The sequence below is a fragment of the Chenopodium quinoa genome, unplaced genomic scaffold, assembly GCF_001683475.1.
Source record: "Chenopodium quinoa cultivar QQ74 unplaced genomic scaffold, ASM168347v1, whole genome shotgun sequence".
Taxonomy (NCBI): domain Eukaryota; kingdom Viridiplantae; phylum Streptophyta; class Magnoliopsida; order Caryophyllales; family Amaranthaceae; genus Chenopodium; species Chenopodium quinoa.
Window position 1 is genome coordinate 500,404 of NW_018744240.1, and position 12,919 is coordinate 513,322.

The 12,919-nt window shown below is 33.4% G+C and overlaps 1 protein-coding gene and 1 long non-coding RNA gene across 2 annotated transcripts; one reads left to right on the forward strand and one right to left on the reverse strand.

Annotated features, from left to right (window-relative positions):
• Positions 1 to 3,817: 3,817 nt before the first annotated feature.
• Positions 3,818 to 9,953, reverse strand: LOC110694677 (rhoGEF domain-containing protein gxcI-like). Its single transcript, XM_021871839.1, has 4 exons — positions 9,421 to 9,953; positions 8,977 to 9,312; positions 8,545 to 8,869; positions 3,818 to 4,480 (listed from the first exon to the last, which is right to left on the reverse strand). Exons 1-4 carry the CDS (start codon positions 9,700 to 9,702, stop codon positions 4,344 to 4,346), a joined length of 1,080 nt encoding a protein of 359 aa, XP_021727531.1. The 5' UTR covers positions 9,703 to 9,953; the 3' UTR covers positions 3,818 to 4,343.
• LOC110694678 lies at positions 4,862 to 8,498 on the forward strand. The gene is made up of 2 exons (XR_002505920.1): positions 4,862 to 6,686; positions 7,575 to 8,498. It is a non-coding gene; the product is annotated as an uncharacterized LOC110694678 (long non-coding RNA).
• Positions 9,954 to 12,919: the final 2,966 nt, after the last annotated feature.

Genomic DNA, 12,919 nt, shown 5'->3' on the forward strand with positions numbered 1-12,919 from the left:
TCATATTTACCATTTTTTTTTGAAAAATATCATATTATTGTCATATAACTAACAACAACGAATAAAATACAAAACAACAATAAATTAAGTCGCATTATAAATTACATTAAAAAAAATTATACTTTTGTAATTGCCAATATCATTTTAATTAATTTATTATTTGTTTTTGTTTTTTTTTTTTTGAAATTATTAAATTGTAAAATAAATCAAATAATTATAAAAAAAAAAATTAGAGCATATAGGAAAATATCTTTTCTTGAGATATATGTATGAAAAATCGTGCATTTTTTTTTAAAGGTAAAATAAAGGACCCTACTTCCAAAAACTTTAAGGTGATAAGATGAATTCTCCACCAACTCCATGAGGAACAGAGATATATATACGGCGTTTATATATACTCCGTACTCTTGTATTAAAATTAATTTCTTTTTAAAAAAAGGTACAAGTTCATTTGGGCGTGGCTTCCGGTCAAGTTCCAAGATTCAGCAAAGGGATTTTCCCATTTAATGAAAAAGTTACGAAAGATTCAAGTGGTACTACAGCTGTTCTTTTGCCACGTATGCACTTAACCGACCAAACGCGTGGGCCCTTTCATCTGACGCTCCAGCTCATTCCTTCCAATCAATGCTCCTCTACTTATTACACATACCCTTGAAATTTTCTTCCCCTTTTTATCACTTTCGGTGTTAATTTTCTGCTCACCAAGAGGGTGTGATTTTTTCTTTTCATTTTGGTGTGTTCAGACGTTTAAAATGAAAGCCGAACAATGGTAGAGCTCGCACGCTTCAACCCTGGTTATGATATACGAGTAGCATATACTCCTTTGTCTCTTATATATTGTCTCAATATTTATCAGACGTTTGAAATGGAAGCTGATTAATGGTAGTGCTCACATGTTTCAATTAGAGCTGTCAATTCGGGTAAATGGGTCGGGTTAGAGTAGGTCGGGTCATGTCGGGTTAACGCTGTAACCTATGCAGGTCGGGTTCGGTTGGGTCATACTTGAGTTGGGTCACGTCGGGTCGTACATCTTAACGGGTTTGGGTCAGGTTAATAAAAGGTTGGGTTACATTCGGACCGGGTGAATAATAAGCCGGGTTTAATTCGGGTTTTCACGGGTTAAAACGAGTTAGGGTCATTCTCGGGTTCGAGTCTGGTTCGGTTCCAGTCAATAATTTGCGGGTTATAATCAGGTCGGGTCATTCTCGGGTTCGAGTCGGGTTCGATTCAAGTCAATAATTTACGGGTTATAATCAGGTCGGGTCATTTCCAAGATGGGTCATTCTCGGATTCAAGTCGGGTTCGATTCAAGTCAATAATTTGCAGGTTATAATCAGGTGGGTCATTCTCGGGTTCGGCTCATTTTCGGGTTCAAATCGGCAAGTCAATAATTTGCGGGTTATAATCAGGTCGGGTCATGTTCGGGTTCGAGTATCAAATATTGGGTTAATATGGGTTTCAAGTTGATTTTAGGTCCGGTCATATCGGGTTCGAGTACATTTTTTGAGTCGATTTGTTAACAGTTTATGTAATGACGTTCACATTTAATCATTATCAATTTCTTCATTTATTGTAAGAGAAGTAATTTCAGAGAAGTTTAAATTCGAGCTAATAAGTTCACGTAAATTTAGATAAGATATATATACATTATAAGTCATAATAATTCCATTAAGATAGGTTTAGTTTAGATTTTTAGAAGATAAGTTCAGACCTTATTCTGATCTATTCACATTGTTTCCACTCATTTTAGGGATAACAATTTCAGATAAGTTCATGTTTGATATAACATGTTCAAATAAGTTTAGATAAAACACAATAATTATAAGTTGATATAAATTCGGATTAAATAGGTTTAGTTTGGATAAGTTAAAATAAGTTCAGTCTCTATTGTATTCACAATGCTTCTACTCATTTTAGGGAAAACAATTTTAGATAAGTTCATATTTGAGTTAATAAGTTCAAATGAGTTTAGATAAGACAAAACAAATTCCAACTTAAATAAGATATCCGAGCTACTTTATTTGAAATTATCTAATTTTTTTTTTCTAAACTTGTTTTATTTGAAATCATCTAAACTTTTTTTATTTTTTATAAGTTCATATCCGAGTTAACGTTTTTTTTAATTGCATTATATTTTTTTTTTGAAACATTTGAATGGCATGATTTAAAACGTTTAAATAAGATTAAATACGCAAGTGAATAATAAAATTAAAAGAAAAAAAACCAATAAAAGGAACTTAAATAGTTATATGGTAGTTGCTTCCAAAAAAAAAAATAGTTATATGGAAGTTGAAGATAAATTTAGTAAAAAAAAAAAAAAACAATTTGGGTTGAATTTGGGTCGGGTCAATAACAAGTCTTGTTGATTTCAGGTCGGGTTAGTAACAAATCGGGTTGAATTTCGGGTCGGGTTAGTAATAGGTCGGGTCAGGTTAGTTATAGGTCGAGTTAAATTTGGGACGATTTAAGTAACAGATCGGGTTAAATTCGGGTTGGGTTAGTAACAGGTTGGGTTAAATTCGGGTTTTAATGGGTTAAAACGGGTTTGGGTCAATCTCGGTTCAGGTCGGGTTTGGTTCAGGTCAATAATTTACGGGTCATATTCAAGTCGGATCATCTCTAGGTCGGTTCATGTTTGGGTTCGGGTCTCAAATACTCGGGTTAACTCGGGTCTAGGGATGGTTTCAGGTCGGGTCATATCGGGTTCGGGTCACCATTTTTCCAGGTTCAAACGGGTCGGTTAATTATCGGATTCAAGTCGGATCTACTTTTGACAGCTCTAGTTCCAATGTAGTTATAATTCTGTCTAGATTGTATTAATGAAATGTGAGAAATAGATGGGCCGACCAACGAAGGGAGTAGTACATCACGTATACATTGTGTACAGTTTGGTAGAAATAAACTAACCAACTTCCAAAACATACTCTTTGTTAAAATATTGCACAAGCATCAAACAATGACAGCAAAACAGGGGACAGTTGAATAGAGTGCCAGCCTAGAGAAAAATAACTCGTAGTTGAACTAAACCCTAAACTTTCATCTGCACAATTGACCATCATAATTTATGCAGAGTAGTAAATTTGGTAACCCACTTGATATTGTTTAAAACAAAAAGTAATAAGTTAAATAAAATAAATAAAAACAGTTGTTTGTTAAGCCCCAAAACCTAATTTCTTGAACCGTTGAATCAACCGTTGACGCAATGACGCCAACATTAGGAGACAACAACCCAACAATGATAGTCTTTTTAAGCAGAGATAGTTGAGCACCGCAATCACGCATGTTACCCTCCATAACCGCTCTCCAAGGTTACATCAACCCGAAGTATTACTCAATTCACGTAGCAAAGTATCGACATATTTGTCAATATATGACTTTAACTATTAATATCTTTAATTGTCTATTTATACAAAGACTAATCTAACCATTCATACATATTATGATTATACATTTCGATTGATCTGATCTTTTTGTGAGATACAAAAGGCCAAAAAAAAGTCATGAAGATAACATATGGAGGGAGTAAATGTTTGTAATAATCTCTTCATCGCACCGTATTACTCCATAAACAATAACATATTGACGATAATTGACTTTTATCGTCACAAAACAAAGTCAAACTAGACACGAATAAAGTATATTAGTGAAAAATAAAAATGAGTCAAAAATTAACATAAAGTACACGAATAATACTCGAATAAAAGTCAAGTTGTTTCACTTGAAACAAGTACGAGTAACATTTAAGCGAAAAAAAACCTAATATGGGAGTTGGGACATTAGCAGTTGAGACATTGAAAGTAAAATAGGTGCAATATTATTATCACAAAAGCAGTAGTAGCAGTTTTTATTGATTTTGCCCATCCACACCTTCCGCGGAAAGGTTGTACATTAAATCGACACAAAATCAAACACAAAAAATTGTAATACAACACCACCACTACATCACTACTACTACTACATGTTTTATAATTAGTAATTAAAAATCACCAGTAAAAGAAAGAAAAAAATAGATCTTCTGATCTTATTATGCTGACAAACTTCATGGGATACAAGAAAACACCAACCCATGAAGTTAAACTTAATAATAATAATAACATTAGTAATAATATTTCCTATAAGTTATATTTGTCATTGGAGACCAGAAATACCTGATCACCAAATCCTGTAGTTATTCAAAATTCTTATTTTTCTTCACGCATCATATTATCTATTAGTCTATATATTACTAATCCTAATTTTGCTAATCCTTTCATCACTTCTAGTCGTCTTTGTTGTTGTCGTCATCATCTACCCCATCTACCGATGAAACAAACATTCCAAAACACCCAGGAAAACAAGGGGTGTTAATAAGTCCACTCCTGAGGCAGCTTGATCTCATTATTACTTGCCGTTGGGGTGGTTGTAGCACGAGCGTTTCGTCGGTGGCTCGACTGTGATTGTGAACCTTTTCCAGTCTTTGACGACTTTGTTGCATTCCCATCTACAACAAAAACACATCAGATTTGATTATTAGTACAATTAAATCGAACTGCAGCTGTCAACAAAATGTTTTTCAGTACTACTACTTTAAACCACCTGGACCACTCTCTATCTCCAGTTTGCATCATTTTGTAAGACAGTTCAACTTATCCCACCAAAATGTAACCTACCTTCTCTAAATCTTGATCTCCTTATTAACTTTATTGAAAATTTAGGCACAGCCGCAATTAATTGAACCACTCCACCATCTAGGATATAGAATAATATTCAGATCTGAACCAAACAAAGTTGGAACTTGCAACTTTTTTAGACAAATTATGTTATCCTGTACTTTCATTTTACCTCAAATACCCGTATCAATTATCGACACCACACATGTTGGGGTTAATTTTATTACGTAAATATCAAGATCCGCCGAGACTATATTAACTTATGGTTAGCACTGTCAAAACGGTTTGACAGTTCGGTTTCGGTTCGATTTGAAATCGGTTCGCTAGTTAATCGGGTCGGTTTGGAATCGGTTTAATTGTCTCGCGGGTCGGTTTTGGTTCGATTTAAATAGTTATCGGTTCGATTCGGTTTCGGTTTATTCTTAAGCGGTTTTAATTCGGTTCGGGTTGTAAACAGTCCGGGTAGTAAACGGTTCGGTGCAGGCGGGTTGCGGTTTGTTAACGGTGCGGTGTAAACGGTTTTTTTCCCGGTTCAAACTGTTTCGGGTTGGAAACGGTTTCGGGTTAGAAACAGTTCGGTTCTTTTTTTGTTCAGTTTATAACTGGTTCGGATTTTTTTCGGTTCAGCTTTTAACTGGTTCGATTCTTTTTCGGTTCAGTTTATAACTGGTTCGGTTCTTCGATGGTTTAACCACTTTAACATAATTCATATCGGTTCCATTTCAAGTTTACTAAATTACGGTTCGGGTCGGTTTTCGGTTTTAAAAAATAAATTGTTTATTGAGTTGTTTGGATTCGGGCAGTTAAATGGCTTTGGTTTGAAATTTGATAGTACTTGCTAACCTTTTGCGTTCACAAGTTTTATATAAAGTTGGCAAGTCGCGAATCATTTCATATTTAGGCATCATATTATAAACAAATTCTCATTGATTTTATAAATACATATTATTTTCTGTTTCAAGTTTAGTCATACCGATTTTACTAGTTTATTACGAAGTAGATTATAAGAGTTAGTGTATTAATGTATTATTGTTATATAATTAGGTTATTATATGCTTCTTATTTAATCATTTATATACTACACATACTATCATATATAATCATGATTTGATGAGTTCTTGACTTCTTGTGAAATGGAAATTTGCAATTTGGTAATTCGATACTTGATTAGTCAACAAGACTGATAATTATGACTCGTTTATCATTATATATTTTCATGAAATTATGAAGATATAACAAAGTGCTTTGATTTGTATAATGAAAGAAAACACTAATGACTAAGTAACAAGGTAATATTGATTAGTTCAATCGATCATATGTACACATTATTAACACATGACATCTAACCATCTCATAGATAAATATTCGTATCATCGTTATTCATATGTATTAGTACAAAGTTATAGACTCATTAGTGATCTTTTTAAATTTATCTATTTATACATTTTATTAATATAATGTTTTTATAATTTTTACGTGTATGAAAATAAAGATATACTAGTAGATGTTTTAATACGTGTCTTGGGCACTGATCCCAATCAAATGGGGCAAAAAAATACTAAAGAATTGAGGGAATAATATTTTTGTAGATGAATGTACAACACACAAACACACACGGATTACCATTCTCAACCATAGATTAAAAAATCAATGGTTAGATTCTTTCTCCCACAACACACACGGATCACCACTCTCAACCATAGATTAAAAAAATCAATGGTTAGATTCTTTCTCCCACAACACACACGGATCACCAATCTGAACCATAGATTAAAAAATCAATGGTTAGATTCATGAAACCACTCTCACCCTTTTGAAACTCTTTCACTCTCACTCTCACTTTAACACTCTCACTTTACCACTCATTCTCACGGCGCCTCTCCTTCTCACGGCTAAGCGCCTCTCCGTCTCACGGCGCCTCTCATTCTCACATACATTCATTCACGGTGTTTGCTGTCCTGATTCTGAAGCTGTCCTGATTCTGCCTCTCTCTCATTGAGTCATTGGTGTTTGCTGCCATAAATGCTCCAAATTCAGGTAACCACTCTCTCTTTCTAGATTTTAATTGATATGTTTTGTTGGTATCATGGTATGAATTGGTTTTTTTTTTTTTGTTTTTTTATTATTATTATTTATATTTTGTATATGTATTTCTTGTAATGCATGGCAATTGAAAATGTAAATTTGGGGATGAATGGATGAATTGACTGAAAGTGTTGAAGAATGGGGTTTTGTTTATAAGGAATTAAGGATATATTGGTTTTGTTTACTGATTCTGCAGTAATGTAATTGTAAATTCATCTAGTCTCTTGTAAAGCTTAATACCTAATGAAAGAAGGAAATATTATATTTAGAGGAAAATTAGAAGCTTCATGGGTAAATCCATTTTCATCAACTTTTTGTTAATGTTTTGACTTCTTTGTTTCCACTGCTCGAGCAATATCGATTTGTCTACTGGAGAGCAAAATGTATTCCTTGCATGGATAAGAGGGTAGCCAAAGATAGCTTCTATATATATGTATTTTATGTTAATAATAAAACGAAAATTGAATTTGGAAAATGAAATCATGAAAGAATGATTTCCTGAATCTGATTGAGGCAATGTCTGTACCATTATGCTTTTAATTTTGCTGTCAATAACTTATGAGCTTGATCATGTGAAACTGGCATAATCTTGGATGATTATTACCTATCTGATTTTGTTACATTTCTTGATTCTAACTCCCAATTACAGAATTGGACTAGTATATACTATATAGTCTTATTTTGCTGTTTCAAGGACAATTTGTCTTCTCTGATTTTGTTACATTTCTTGATTCCTGAAAGTGTTGAATATGTGGCCTAGTATTGATTTTGTTTCAAATATGGTTTGCTCAAATACATCCACTTATGATGAAATTTGTTGTTTTGTTTCTATTTTTTTAGTAATGGAGCAAGGGTTTGGAAATTATGATGAGCACACTATAGATTCTCAAGACACTTTTCAGAATCAAGATTCTTCTCAACAACAAGTCACTAACACTAGTGGTAGTAAGCGTCAACGAACATAAGATGTGTGGAGGCATGAATTGCTAAAGCCTTATTATGCCAACTCTATCTTATTTTGGTACGAAGTATGCTAACAGTTTGAGACACTTGAATTTGTCCTATCCAAGTTCCAAAATTTCCATCTTTGACTGTTCTTGAGAAACCGGTAGTCTGCAGGTTTAATGATAAGTTTGGAATATTGTGTGTGGCTCTTTAGAAAAATTGATAAGTTTGGAATATATGCTAAATATATTCTAAGATTTCTAATATTTAATCCATTTAATTATATAAAAAAGTTTGTACTATTCAAAATAAAAAAAATAAAACAGTTTGTAAACGGTCGATTTAGAAGCGGTTTGGTTCATAAACGGTTCGGTTTACAACCAGTTCGGTTTTTAAATGGTTCGGTGCAAACGGGTAGCAGTTTGCTAACGGTTTGGTGTAAGCGGTTTTTTTTGCCAGTTTAAACGGTTTCGGGTTAGATACGGTTCGGTTCTTTTTCGGTTCGGTTTTCTTTCAGTTCAGTTTATATTCGGTTCGGTTTGTTAACGGGTTCGGTTCTTAAACGGTTTACCATTACTCGGGTTGATTCGGTTTCGGGTTTACTAAAATACGGTTCGGGTCGGTTTTCGGTTTCAAAAAAACCGGTTTTTAATCGGTTCGGTTCTCATTTGGATCGGTCGGTTTCGGGCAATTAAACGGTTTCGGTTTGAAATTTGACAGCACTACTTATGGTAAATTATCTAATCGACACTAAGACACTACATTTGGTTTGGACCAATAACTTGAGGACAAACAACTACAAATTCGAATTAAATTATATAAAAAAAAAAGGGCAAATAATAAATGAAAGAAAAAGATTAAATACCAGATTTTTTGCGGGGTACAGAAGGGGTGGTGGTAACGCTACGGGGTAAGAAAACACCAGTTCCGTTACATTCCCTTTTGGGCCCAACAAACATGGGCTGAGGCGGCATCGGATGGGCCTGATTTTGGGCCTGAACTTGTTGCAGAGTAGGCCAAGCAGATGGCGGCAGCCCTAAAGGACGATTGTTGTTGTTGTTGTTGTTGTTGTTACCGTTGCTCTTATTGTTGCTCATGTTGTTATTGGTTGCTCTGTTTTGCGGCAACGGTTGCGGCTGTTGCTGCTTTGCCTGATTGTACTGCACACCATTTGACGGCGCCCACACCATCTGTAATCACAATCATAACCCCTAATTAGCCCTCTAAATACGTTTCATTTCAATAAATTAAAATTAATTAATCATAATAATAAGTTGGAAATTAATAATGAATTTACCGGAGGAAAACGGTGGAATTGAGGTTGATAATAAATGGGAGGAAAGTGGTCAGGATTCCTAAGAGGAGAAGGGTATAAAACTCCTTTTTGACTGCAATCGAAGAATCCAGTTCCGGTGCTTTTTTCAGTATTCATCTTCAATCTAGCCACCTCACCCGCCGCCTTATTCAGCAGATCTAATGTCGCGTTGTTGGAGTTTTCTTTGCTGTTGTTGTCGTCGCTTTTGTCGTCGTTTTGCGGCGGCGCTTGCGGCGGCGATAGGCTTTCCCGGCTTGAACCATGGTTGCACAAACACCCACATAGCGTCGATTGCGGCGAACTTGACAGCACATACCCCTATTAATTTAAATAAAAAAAACATTAAATCAAATATTTTAAAAAAATTCAAAATTCAAAAACATAACAAAAAAACAGAAAAAAGAGGAGAAAATCTGGGAGGCGGACCTTAGAGTGAACAGGACATGAAGAATCTTGTAGGTCGACGTGAGCCATCTTTTGGGTTAACCCAGAAAGTAAGATATCCTCTTCGTCGCTCTCAGTTTCGGTACAACCAGAAGTTAACTCCAAATCCGAATTCGAGTTGGAAGACGATGACCCGTAACCAACAAAACCCAAACCCGAGTTGGGTACTTTTGGAGCGGAGAAATCAAAATCCATGAGAATATCATCGTCGGTGAGAAAATGCGAAGGAAGCCAGAACTCACCATCATCCAAATCTTCCGCCATAACTTTACTACTTCCGAAAAGGCGGCAAATGTTTCAGAGAAAAACTCAAAAACAAAAGATTTTGCTAATTGTTGAAGATTAAATAGATAGGATTATATATTTATATGAACAAGGAGTGAAGAAGATGAAGGAGGAGGAGTGGGGGAAGTTGATGTTGGGGGTAATATGGGAGAGAAATAAGGAGAAGAGTGGGCGAAGTGGGGTGCGACTGCTATTTGTAAACCTGTTTGTGCCTTTTTTTTTTTTTTTTACTTTCATTATTTATAATTAAAAAAAAAAACAACATTAAAAAAAATAATAGGAGAGAATCCTATAAAAAGGAAGGTTATGACGCTGTCAAGAAGCGCGTGATATCTATGTGATTTGGGTATTTTTCAGATTATGTGGTCTGGAATTGTATAATATATTCATTTTTTCGAAAGATATTTGCGTCGGCCCATCTGTATACACTTAGCTGTAAATGGGCCGTAATTTTTCTTGATTTTTTTTTTTTTTTACACATCTTTCCTTTATTTTTCTTAGTTGCATAACTTTGTAAATTGCGGACTTCTAAACTATTTTTAAAAATAAGAGAGATTGACAGAAAAAAAATAAAAAATGGAGTCATATGATGTGGGAGACATAAAGAAAATTTGTTCCGCATTACTTAAAAAGAATAGTGATACAATAAATTTAAAATTTCCATTTTAAAAAACTGATGCAACTTAAAGAGAAACGGAAAAAGTATTTTTATTTAAAAAAAAATTTGAAATAAAAAAGGAGGAAACCCTATAAGAAGTGGAACGTGTACCCGGATCATACACCACAAGGTCCATAATGCAGTAGTTGACGAAAGGAGGGAGTAAAAGAGTGGGACCCGATTTTACTTTCATACCCGTTTACTTCACAACTAAGACTCATTTTTAACCCGAATTATTTAATTTTAAAATTTAAAAGTGTGTCCTTGCTTTTAGCTTTTTTAGTTTTGACTTGGTCCAATGTTTTTACAACTAATTACAAGTAGTAACTACGGATTTGTTTTGTAATTAAGTAGTGTAAAACGGTAAAAGGAGACTACTTTTTTCTTTTTCGGGTAATGTTGCACTCTTGCAACTAGAGCCTAGTGCTCGATCTTAGTCATTCATCCGACCAAAATTTTGACTTGCTGCCGTCTTATTTGTTTTTCCTATTTGTTTAGGTGTTAATTACTAGTACAATTGAATTGTGAAACTAACCAAGTTGCATTATAGTTCGTATTTATAAATGTTTTAGTCAAGTTACAGTTTTGTTGCAATATATATACTCCGTAGAGAAAATATGTTTATAAGAATAAGTTATTGCGTTGTGTTAATGAAATGCGACTTATACGTGGTACCATAGATTATGTTTGTACTTTGTATGACCTCTTTTCCTCAAGGTTCACCTTAAATGTCCGTGCTAATTTCTTTTTCAAAAAATTAAAAAGTTATTACTTTGCCGCCTTTTCAAAGAACATTAAACATGCATAGATTTCGTTGTTTTCTTAACTATGAAGATTAACGGCTATACTCATATTGATCTAATTTGAGGAAAACCTACTTTTGTTTTATGTACCTTGATTTGGTATTGTACGAGATATGTCGTTTGAGTTGAAAGATAATCTTAATTAGTAAGAAGCATCGTAGGATAGTTATCGATCGGGGAATCGAAGGAAAATAATTTTACAAAAGACAATATGACATATCATATTATGACTTATTTGTTAAACCTAGACTTGATCATGAGTTACCTATCCTATTAGCTTAGCACTTGGGTTCGATTTTAGGTTTAGATCCAGCCTAAATTTGATTCAAAATTCCATGGAATTTATTTAATTTAGCCCAAGATCTTTTTACTTTAGTTTTTATCAAAATTTAGGCATAGTCCAAAACAGTTCACTCTATCTATTATAACCCAAATTTACCAAGTTGTCAGATGGTATAAGTTTTTAACATATACTTCCTCCACAATGAAATAATTTAGGATTAGCATTACATGTGGAAACCATTCATGTATCTCAACATGACATATACTTCGTATTTTTTTATTAGATTTGTAATTCTTTGTATAGTTCACCGTAATCATTATACAACAGTCATGTCATATTTTACGAGATGAGATTTAAAAGCCAATTTAGGCTCTATTTGGTTCATCTTAATTTGTTTGACCTATTTTTTATGAAAAATTATTATTTCATTTTTGTGTGATTTTGTCTATATTTTTTTTAAAGAAAACTTATTTAGCCGTTCTAATTTATTTGAGCTTATTTTGTCTAAAATAAGTCAATTTGTCAAAATAAGATAAATCAAACTTATCTTTAATAAAAAAAAAATTGACCGAATGATAAACCGCAAATATGTTTGTACGAAGTATATATGTGATTGAGAATCCTAAGTGATACGTACCTTAGCTAATAGAATTATTAGTTGATACTTGTAAGTAAAATCAATCCATTTATATATCAGAGATTGAAGATTTGGAGTATACATTAACATGACGTATAAAAATCAACAAAGATTTATTGTTGAAGTACTTTTTTTCGTAAATGTAATCTTTTAGATACATTTTTCTTCTATACTCTATTCTACACCTTTTTTTGAAAAATAAGAGAATTGATTCCCGATATATCTTCAATCAGCAAACAAACACGAAACACGAAACACGAACATTGGACTTTGCCAAATCTCTCTTCAAATTATTTGATTCTCTAGATAACATCTCACTGTACTATATAAGATCGAATTGTGAACATCATAGAATATCTTTCCTCATATAGTTATATATTTGGGCCCCTTTTATAATTAGTCCATAATTGAATATATAATTTTGTACATATGACCGCCCTTCTAATACACGTAATTGGTAAATTAATTAAGCCCTAGATTTACCCTTGTTGTATCATGGTACGTTATTATAAAGTTGTATTGACGATGACTAGCAAGTAGCAATACACATTAAATATGATTTGCACAAAACAAATTAAAAAAACAAAAAAAAATAATGCATATATGATCTAGCGTATTGCTAGAATATTATGTATAGTACGAAAAGTAAATTAAATAAATTGTTCATGGAAAATGAAAATAATACGACTTGTCGACTATTGACGAAGACGTAAACACCCTAATTAACGACTGCTTATTGCTAATCATGCTCCCATCAACACCTTCACCTTCAGCACGTCTATGTCATTTAGAACATAACCAGGTGGATGGGAAAT